The sequence below is a fragment of the Geospiza fortis genome, unplaced genomic scaffold, assembly GCF_000277835.1.
Source record: "Geospiza fortis unplaced genomic scaffold, GeoFor_1.0 scaffold54, whole genome shotgun sequence".
Taxonomy (NCBI): Eukaryota; Metazoa; Chordata; class Aves; order Passeriformes; family Thraupidae; genus Geospiza; species Geospiza fortis.
In genome coordinates, this window is record NW_005054301.1 from 18,684,248 (window position 1) to 18,694,340 (window position 10,093).

The 10,093-nt window shown below is 45.2% G+C and overlaps 2 protein-coding genes across 2 annotated transcripts in view; one reads left to right on the forward strand and one right to left on the reverse strand.

Moving 5' to 3' along the window:
• Positions 1–8,563, forward strand: part of PAPLN (papilin, proteoglycan like sulfated glycoprotein) — a 50,293-nt gene extending 41,730 nt beyond the window's left edge. The window contains exons 23-28 of the mRNA XM_031065458.1: positions 93–231; positions 1,620–1,757; positions 2,408–2,535; positions 3,069–3,177; positions 4,463–4,638; positions 5,186–8,563. Of these exons, the coding sequence (XP_030921318.1) occupies positions 93–231; positions 1,620–1,757; positions 2,408–2,535; positions 3,069–3,177; positions 4,463–4,638; positions 5,186–5,361 (866 nt within the window). The 3' untranslated portion in view covers positions 5,362–8,563. The remainder of the gene's footprint in view (positions 1–92; positions 232–1,619; positions 1,758–2,407; positions 2,536–3,068; positions 3,178–4,462; positions 4,639–5,185) is intronic.
• Positions 8,564–8,704: 141 nt separating this feature from the next.
• Positions 8,705–10,093, reverse strand: part of NUMB (NUMB endocytic adaptor protein) — a 43,970-nt gene continuing 42,581 nt past the window's right edge. Inside the window, 1 exon segment of the mRNA XM_031065447.1 lies at positions 8,705–10,093. This exon segment is cut by the window's right edge and continues 19 nt beyond it. Within this exon segment, the coding sequence (XP_030921307.1) occupies positions 9,937–10,093 (157 nt within the window). The 3' untranslated portion in view covers positions 8,705–9,936.

A 10,093-nucleotide genomic window follows, 5' to 3' on the forward strand; every position in this document is an offset into this window, starting at 1 on the left:
CAGCAAGCTCTCCCAGGCTCACAGAAACCCTATGCAAGAGGTCACAGTAAGAAGTGTCCTTTTATTCACATATGGCATTTCGTTTTGAATAGAGTACCAGAGCAGTGTTGTGGCAAAGGGTGAGAGAGGCCGGGTCCTTCAGGCGGCAGATCAGCAGCGCCGAGGGTTATCCAGAGACAGGCATCTTGGGCAGGCAGCCAGCTCCTCCGTGCCTCAGCAGCTCACGTACAGGTACGTTCACCTACAGCAACAGTTTGTCCATGGAGCCCAGATGATGAACCATATGGCATCTCTTCATGTAGAAAAGCCAAAGACTGGAAAGGTCCTGGGTCAGCTGTTCCAGGGCACAGTTGGGAAGCATGCAGTACTGAACTGCTGACAACAGGAACGGGAGAAGATCCCAGTCGCAAGCTGTCTTCTGTCCTCCCCAAGGATCTCTTGAAAGAAGCATGCTCTGAGAAAAGATGCACAGGAAAGCTGGCAGCAAAGCAGCTGGGCTCAAACAAAAGAAGTCTTGAGGCAGCATCCATAGCTGTTCATGTTAGTGCAGGCAGAAAGAGAAACCTGTTCTGAAAAAAAAGCAAAGCAAATAGGAGCTGCTTAACTAGTACAAAATAGGCATATGTGTATTGAAGAAAACTTCAGCTCCTCCAGCCTCCACTAATTAATTTAAAATGTTTTGTGAACAAACCAGTTTGAGCCAAAACTGTCTTGTCATATACTGGCATTTTTGTTGCTTCTTGCGTGGTTTTTTATTGCTTCTAGGCCCCACAGAAATAAAGGGGGACAAATTATTTTTGCCTTAAATGAAGCATGTTGGGATTCCAGATTAAATAGGGCCATGATCTGATCTCTCTCTTTTTGAGTTTACAGCCTAAAACCCAGCCAATTTGCTGAACTCTGCAGCAATCTCCTTAGCTGCTTCTGCTAAAAGCAGTAATAAGTGATTCATTGAATTAAGGCTCTTTGGTTTTATTTTTTGAGATCAAGAATTCAGGTCACAGAATGGGGGTAGGGTAGATGATGTTTTGTTTAACTGAGGGAGCACATGGTTTAGTTCCCTTCTAAGACAGTGTTTACCTGTAGTTATAAGAGAGCAAAGAACATGAGATGAGTGTTGTGAGGACATGACCTCAACCTTTCTGCTGCATGAAGTGGACGAGCAGCTCCTGAACCTGGTGCAGTCCGGTGATTGCAATAGGTTCTTCACACCCTAAAAAGGCTCATTTTTGTGTGCCAGAGAAGCACCTAAGGGGAATCTTGCTCGGTGCCCTCTTTAGGACTTTGTACTGTTTGCCATGTGTTCATATTGTTAATGCTTCCTCAGCTGTTATCCAGAGGGTTGTTATAAGGGCTGCTCTCTGTAGATTAAGCTGGCTGACAGGAGTGCAGCACCAAGCTGTGCTGAACTAGAGCAGGATTTTATAGAGGCTGCTCTTTTCTGAACGTTGGGAGTGAATGTTGGTAATGGCAAGTGTCAGAGCTCTCATGGGAGTAGAGACCTCCCTTTGCCATTGGAGGCGAAAAATAAGGCCTGTGATTGATAAAGCCTTGTGCTGAAGGTCAAATGCTGAGCAAGGAAGTTTCTACCTTTTTTGCTGTGCTTGTGAACTTTGCAGGTTGAAAATGGATAAGAGCGAGCCCACAGTAGTGGAGGCCAATGTTGGGGAGAGAGTCAGACTGCTCTGCACAGTGGAAGCATCACCAGCTCTCACCATTGAGTGGCAGAAAGATGGGCAGCCCCTCTCCTCTCCCAGGTGAGCTCCCAGGTGGTTCCAACTGTTCATGAGAAGAGCCTCCTCCTTGCTTTTCTTTCCCTGTCTCCTCTCTGAGAGAACAGAGCTGTTGGTCATGCAGTGAGGGTCTGTCTGGCTTTATGCTGTCCAGCCTCCTCCATCAGGTCCAGGCTGTACTGCTGGCCTGCCCTGTCCTCCCTCCCTCACAGATGGAAGTTTGAATGTTGAACCCTTGACGGAACAGCTGTGACACAGGGTCTACGAGTGAACCAGGGTTCAAATTTATTCAGCTACAAGGTTAGCAGAAAAAGAACACATGGCTAGCAAATTTGCCAAAAACCAGCTGGTCAGTGAGCAAGGGCAGAAGTTCTCAGCAGAGAGACATCAAAGCATCTGCAATGAACTTCCACAGCTACTTCCACAGCTGCTCTCCCCTCTCTCTGCTCCCAGAAATCTGCTCTAGCAGCAAGTTTTTCCAGACTCTTACAGCATCAGTGCTGGGATTTGAGGACTAAGGTTGTATTACAACCCCTGCAGCATCTGAGCTGCTAAATCTTTGCTCAGTGATACTACAAAGTTGTACACAAGACTCAACTTCACCTCTGCTGGCTCTCAGGAGTGCCATCCTGACCCAAGCACAGGCTGAGGGACATGCTGGCTTTGTTCCCCAGGCACAGGCAGCAGTCGGACGGGGCCCTGCTGATCAGCAGGGTCAGCTCTGAGGACATTGGCTTCTTCACCTGCCTTGCCTCCAATGGACGTGACCGCGACCAGCGCCAGGTCCTGCTCCGGCCTCTAGGTATGGAGTGGGTGGCAGCACACCCAGCTCGTGGGAACAGGAGGGGGAAACAGGGCCAGCGTGGGTTCCATTCCTGGCTGTGCCTCTTTGCTTCACGCCTAGAGTTTAACAGGCATCCTGAGGGCAAGGGAAGAATGAGTTGTTTTACCCAGTGATCATCTTCATGTGTCCAGTGCTCCAAGCAGCTGGGAAAAGGGGATTGACAGCACAGTAAGAGCGACTCTCAGGGCTTTGTTTCTGGGGCACTGGTGTGAGATAAGCAAGAGAAACTAAGGAGATGGTTCTTCTGCGTATGTGACATGCATATGTCCAGCTTTGAGACTTCTGTTACTTGTCCTTTCTTGGGCCAAAGTCCTAGGAAATCCACATTCCCCAGAGCAGCAACGGCACAGCCTCAAACATGCTGTTTCAAGGCCCAGGGGCTTGTAGCTCATTATGGGATGTGTTGGACTTTTCCCATGAGGGAATGCTCCTACTCCCAGGGAGAGGGTGGCACTGTCCCACTGCTAGTGATGATTTCCTTTCTGGTCCAGGAGAGCTGAGGATCACTGGTCTTCTGCCAAGCATCACGGTACCTGAGGGAGGGACTGCTCAACTTCATTGTACAGTGACTGGCAACAATGTGAATATAAGGTGGTCAAGGTAAGCAAAAATGAGATGGAACTTCTCTTTCCTTCTCTTCCTAAACCTCATCATTTACCCTCCAAATATTAATGCAGGGTGCCTGCCAGAGACCACAGTTATCAGCCCCAACTAGTATCACCTATCCTTTCTTAAAACAAGTAGGATGTTACCCAAAAATCCTGGGCAAGATCCCTGTGGAGTGTGGGGGTCATCAAGTTCGTGTTCCACCCAAATAAGGAGAAAATCAGACGTTAAACAAAGATTTCATGGATGTCAGAAGGGCTCTGTGCTGGAAAACTAGTGACATGAAAAAAACATGAACGAAAATGAGTAATCAGAGGAAAAGTTTTAGTTGCCTTTTAAAAAACCCTCTCTGCCTAATTGTGACAGACATTTTAGACTCTCTTCTCCCAGCTTCCTGTTGCAACAGTTCTATTTACTGTCAATGGGAGCAAAGGAGATTTAGAAGCATTTTAAAGTGAAAATATGTGTCCTCTTACCTGATAGTTTACCAGGAAACTCTGAATTTGTGCAAGTGTTTAGTGAGGATTGTTTTTCCTGTTTGAAAATAATCAGTTCTGCTTTGGAGCGTTCTTAGAAACTATCCAGAGACGGGTAAATGTTGAAATTCCAAGGGTTAGGACTGAAGTTGAAGTGGGCCATCTCACACACAGAGCTTTTCTTCCATACATAAGCTTGGTATTTGACCTAACAAAGTGATGCATGTTTCAGAGTTGGAATAAAACCCTTTTCAGTGAAACCAATTTAATTTCATTGGTAACCAGGAGTTCACAATTCAGGCGGTTTTCCTGCTGGGCACAGATTATTCTAGGAGAAACTCAACAGAGACACAATATTGCTGGTTTTTTAAAACAAATTTTTAAAGGGAGAGGAAAGAGGGCGCATTGTTCACTACCCTATATGCTCATCAAGCAATATGTGCTGCTATCAATGCCAGCCAAACAAGTACTGCCAGACCACAACCTGGAGAGAGGGAAAAGCACACTGGATTTTCTCTTAGTTCCTCAAACCTCAAGAATGTGTGCTGGCAGAAAGGGCAGTGTCTTTGCACAGAGCACACAGACTCGGCTACCTCCCACGCAGACACTGGGCAACGGATGCAGACTGATTCAGGCTCATGTTACCACCCAACTGCAGGGCCAGGTTGTGCAAAAGATTTCTTCCTTCCTGCTAAACTTGTAAAAAATCACCCCTTTCACAGAACATCATTTTCCAAAGAGCACAGGAAGCTCCTTTAGCACCCATGGGTGGCAATAGTGAAATATTTTGTTTTTCACCACAGGAATGGAGTTCCCATGCGGGGGGATGGCCACCACATCCACCTGTCCCAGGATGGAAGCCTGACTATAAGCAACGTCAAAGAGGCTGACGAGGGATCCTACACATGCAGCGCCTACAGAGGCAGCAGCTCGGTCAGTGCCAGCTCGGAGGTGAAGGTGCTGAGGAGCCGGCCTAGCAGTGAGTACAGCCCAGCCTTCCTGCTTCTCCCAGCCTACCTGCTTCTCCCAGCACAGTGCCTGGCCCCTGGCTGCTATCACACCCGTTGTGTGTGCCAGTCTAGCGCCAGCCTCGGGCTTTGGGGAGCAGCAGGAGCCTCTGGGTTGTGCTGCCTCAGGAGCCATGCTTTCCATGGACAGAAAAGCAGGATGCTGGAAACACCTCCTGACCAGGGCACTGGGAGCCTAATTAACTTCCTGAGGCCAAAATGTCATAGTTGCTTGACCAAATAGTTGGTTGCATGATTTGTAGTTGGACTTTGGACACCATCCAGCTATCTTTATATAGAGGGTAGATAGAGTGGTGTCTCCTCTCCCTGGAAACTGCATTTTCCTCCTGTATCTCACCAGAGGTGTCTGTTTCATCTTGAAACTCATCTCTCCTTCTTGATGTTGGACTAAATTTAGAACTGATGGGGTGGAGGAAGCAGGAACGTGCTGTGTCTTTTGGGATAGAATAGCAATCTGAGGATAAATTTACAGCCGGTTCACCCTTTGCTTGGCTGCAGCTACTGTGAGTCACATTGTGGACCTGAGCAGAGAGTGCGTGGACCAGCCCCACCTTGCCAACTGTGACCTGATCCTGCAGGCCCAGCTCTGTGGCAACGAGTACTATTCCAGCTTTTCCTGCGCCAGCTGCGCCCGCCACCACCCCCAGGGCAGCCCCCCGCACCCCCGTGGGTGACAGCCACCGCCACAGGGAGCAATGACAAGACTGGAGGCCTCAGCTCTGTTCTTTTACTGCATGGGACAGTTCTAGGAACTCTGCCCTGCTGGAAAGCCCACGAGGGTGAACTGAACAGCATGTAGTGAGTGTAAATGCTCAAAGGTGGGAGACCCACCACCCTCAGGTTTATTATAAACTCCTTTTCCCCTGTATGCCTTGCTGTACCTAATCCATCTCTTAAGAGTAGTTGCTGTCATTCACAGAAACCAGATGATAATAGGGATGTAAGGATGATGTGACTAGAGAAGGCAGATGACCAGCATGAAAGAGGGAGAGACTTCATACAAGCAAGAGAGAAGTGTTCTTAAAAACATAATCTCTGAAGTGTTTGAAGATGGCCCTGAACCATTTCAACTGAAGCACTAATGAGCCATGAACATTTGTTCCTCCAATGAGCTTTGCTGAACAAGTGCTCCTGGGGAGCACTTTCCATCTAAATGCAAAGGACTCTGGCCACGAGAAACAGCTTAATGCATACAAAATTAGTGTTCAGGTCCTAGGAGATTACTGGCTCTGGTGATGCAGCTGTAATGTCATGATACTGGAGCTGTTTTATTCCAGCAGACCTTAGACAAATTTCTAGTAGGGTCACTTTGGTTTCTACTTGACTGCAATCAGCTTTGAAGTGAAATGCAGAAGCAAAGCTTCACAGAAAGCTTTAGACAAAATAGAAAACTACTTTTAGCCCTTCCTGAATGCTAGGGGTAATTTAGATGAATATACCAACACTGTTACCTGTTCTGAGATGCTGCAGTTTAAATAGCACTCATTCTAGGAAGGCTCAGCAGGTAATCTTTTTCCCCTGAGCCAGAACAGTGCTCTTCTGACATTGTGCTGAGTTTGGGCAGGGGCTAATAATAAACACATAGAAATACGTGTGTAGGGGCATTTCACTTGCCAGAACACACCTCCCAAGGATCTGCTCTAGTCTCAGTTAAATAGAGGAAAGCTTGGCTCTGCATGTGGCCTGAGCTGATGCCTGCTGCTACAGGCTAACAAGTTAGGACTTCCAGATGCAGAGCAGCTGTAGCTGAAAAGCATCCTTCATTTCAAGACCAACATGGAGTGGCAACAAGTGTTACCACTCCCCCTCATCTGGGGCTCTGAAAATCTCAGGCATTAGGGGTGGGGAGGTGAGATTATGATTACATTATGTTAAACCAGGAAAGGCCTTGAGTATCTTCAGTATCTCAAAACTGAATTACTTTTGAGCAAATGGATTCTTTTACAGCCTTCACACTACTGTTCTACCCTAGCATCAGCCCTGACAGTCCCCTTCTTCCTCATTCTAGACTTGGATGGGTTGATTAATTATTAGCAACATTACCCATGTATTATTTGCATAGATGTAGATATAAAGGAGGTTGTTGGTATTTTGGCTGGGGGGATGGAGGATTGGGTTTTTCTACTTTTGTCTTCTTCTTGTGTTACTCTAAGGCTTTTAAGAAATGCAGCTATATCAGCACGGGTATGGTTTAGGACTGAACACACTGCTCTAGGATGCCAACAAACAGCAAAGTCTACAAGCAATCCAGTACAGGAAAGACAGGTGACAGTCACAGCTATTTGGGGCTGGGTCCTTCTGTGGTCTGATAGATTCTGTTTGCTAGGAGCGACAAAAGACCTTATTTTGCATTTAAGACCCTCTAATTTGATTAGGGAAAACATCCTCTGCTGGAATGCAGGGCAGGCATTACAGTATAAGGTTTGAAATTACTGGACATTTAAGAACAATGAGACGGTCCTGAAAACATCCACTTGTGTTTGTACGTGTTCTTCCATTTAACATCTCAGACCTGCACCTTTTTCTCTGTGTGTCTGCATGGGATATTTGACCATTTTAGTAAACGATACGATTTTTGCCTTTGGACATCAGGGACTAATCAGAGACCCTGTAAATTCCAGTCATTTTGAAGCCCTCTCCGTTCCATGTGTGGTATCAAGGGGTAGTCAGGCTCTGCTCAGGAGCATGGTTGGAAGTGGATTGTGGACATGTCAGACCTTTTGTCCTAGAGTAAGTAACCAGTTCTATAAAATCCCTTTATAAGATGCCAGAGGCTTTACTTTTAGAATATTTAAATATTCTGTGTCATTTAAACTCTGTGGTTATGTAAGATGGAGCCAGGAAGCGCTTTCTTCAGGCTCCTGAGGGCTGAAGCAGCCCCCTGCCTTTAACACTGGAAGTGCTCTGGCGAGTGCAGAGTTGATGCTGACCTCCTTTCAGCTGCACAACCATGGCAGTAAAGGTGGGATTGACAGGCATGCAGCTCCCTGCTGTAAATCCATGCCATCAAGTTAACTAAAGGATCTTTGCATTTCTTCTGACAAGATCAGCTTCTCCCTCTCTGTAGTACCACTTAATCACATACTCAAGGTTTACTTTTTTATGTGAGAATCAAGATGTTAGTTTTTTTCTCTAAACAATGGCTTGTAGGAAGTGCTTATCTCCAGGGCAGGAGAAGGGTGTAGCTATACTGGGCTATTTTCAACTTGATCTTGGGGCCCTTACTGTGAAAGATACATAACTAACTGCTTTCTTTCCTACTATACATGTCTATAAATACTTGTTTGCTTTTTGAAAACTGAAAAAACCATTGACACCAACTCAAATCCCACAGGGAGTGTTTGCATTACTATTCATACCATACTGAACACAGGTAAGAATTTGTAATGTCACAAGTTGTAATTTTCTAGACTGTCACTGTAAGACTCACTGTACTTGCCTGGAAATGGAAACTGCTGGCAAGCTCAAATCTGAGTGCTAACAAAGGCAGTGTTTATTCCCCTTCAGGTTATGGAGTCTTTTTTCCTTGTTTCTAAACTGACGTGGTGCCCATAAGAATGTGGTAAGAACCAGTCACATGAACACGGTAGATATCAACTCAGTGAAAGAATGGAAAAGAGATGAACATACATCATTATCTCATATGGCTCTTTCTAATAGTAGGGGAAGGAAAGAGTTTTCCTTTTTGCCATTACAGAATGTTACTGAATTGTCTCTTTGTAAATATTCAGTGACAGAAAATACATCCCTGCAAACCCAGAATCTGAAGTTTTAAATAAAGGCCTCTATTTTAGAGCTTTAAGTGTTTATGCATCACAAGGATATTTTGAAATTCAGTTTTAAAGTTCAATGCAACCTAACACGTTGTAGAAAATGAGAGGTGTCAAGGTATTATTCTTAGGCTGCTAGGTCAGCAAGCAGTGCTGATCCACATCCACCTTACAAGACAGAAGATACCCAGAAGGGCAAATGCTGAAACTGAATTAGTGTGGGAAATAAGTCTCTCACAGACAGTGCTTCTACCACCAACATTTATTTCTGTTAAAGCAGATTATAAATCATCAGTACAAATATATATAACTTACATTTGCTTGTAAGGCCAAAGTTTAAAAGTAAAGTTAAAATGAGATGGTTTTCACAAGTCACCAGAGGCAGAACCTGGACCAGCTGCAGCCTTAACCACAAGGTTTCACAAATCAGTGGGGAAAAAATAAAACCAAAGTTAAAAACCTCTAAGAACTATTGACAGACAAACATAAAAATGGTTTCCCAGGTAGCCCCAGGATGTAGATATGTTGACATTAAGTTGTCACAGTAGTGTTAGAACCAATAGATTAAGACAAAGAAACTGCAGCAATATATGAAAGGAAAAAAATCCATACTATATAGAATATGTAGACTGATTCCCATAAAAAACAGTAAATTCTCCCCATGGTTTTCAAACCATGACAATACTGTTCTTTAATTTTCTTTATTTAAAACTACAATATAATGACTTATTGGTTGTGATTGTTGTTGCAATATGCTACTTACAATGAACAGATACAAGAACAAGCTAGAGCCCCTTTTTCCACCCCCCCAATATTACTTACTATAAGAATCAGCAATAAATCAATCTTATGTACAATTTCTTACATCCAACCCCCTTGTTTTTTAACCTTTGGCAAGATTACTTACAACTCATACAGCTTTTAATATCCAACTATTTAAAATATTCTAAATGCATAAAAATAAAGATTTTGGCTTTACTTTATTCTTTACATATAATATTCACTTTGTTACTCAAAATGGAAGCTCAACTTTTTCCACAAACCTAGCTTTTGCTAAGGTGACAACATCCCACCCATATCCACCCCCCATCCTACCCAATTTTTCCCTGAGGGGGAACATCCAGGGCTTGCAGGGCATCAGGAGGACACAGGTACAAATATCTGCCTTCTTTTCTGTGAGATGATTGATGTTTCTGCAGAACAGGCTTTGGGACTGGGTGCCTTCCTTCGCTCCATTTGACTTCCAGCTATCCAAGAGACGAGGGAAAGCAGACTGGGGTGGCTCCAGGATTCCTTTTCAGAACTGCACATTTAATTTTCTGTATGTTTCCATCCTCCCCAAAATTGCTCCCTCTTTCTAACCCATTTTTGTTTGAAGGGACCACTGGGATTATCAAAGCAAACTGGTCAGAAACAGCCCCCTCCGCTCCCTTTTTCCCTCTAGCCTAATGTACAATTTATCGGCCCCCCCAGGAGGGCTCAGAGTTCGATCTCGAATGTTTTCTGTAGATCACTGGAGAAGGGGTTGGTGGGGGAGGGGTTGGTGCGCTGCTTGGCCTTGCCCTCCAGAGCCGCCCACTGCGCCTCGAAGGGGTCGAGCTGCGGGCCGGGTGCGGGGGGCTGCGGGAGCCTGTCC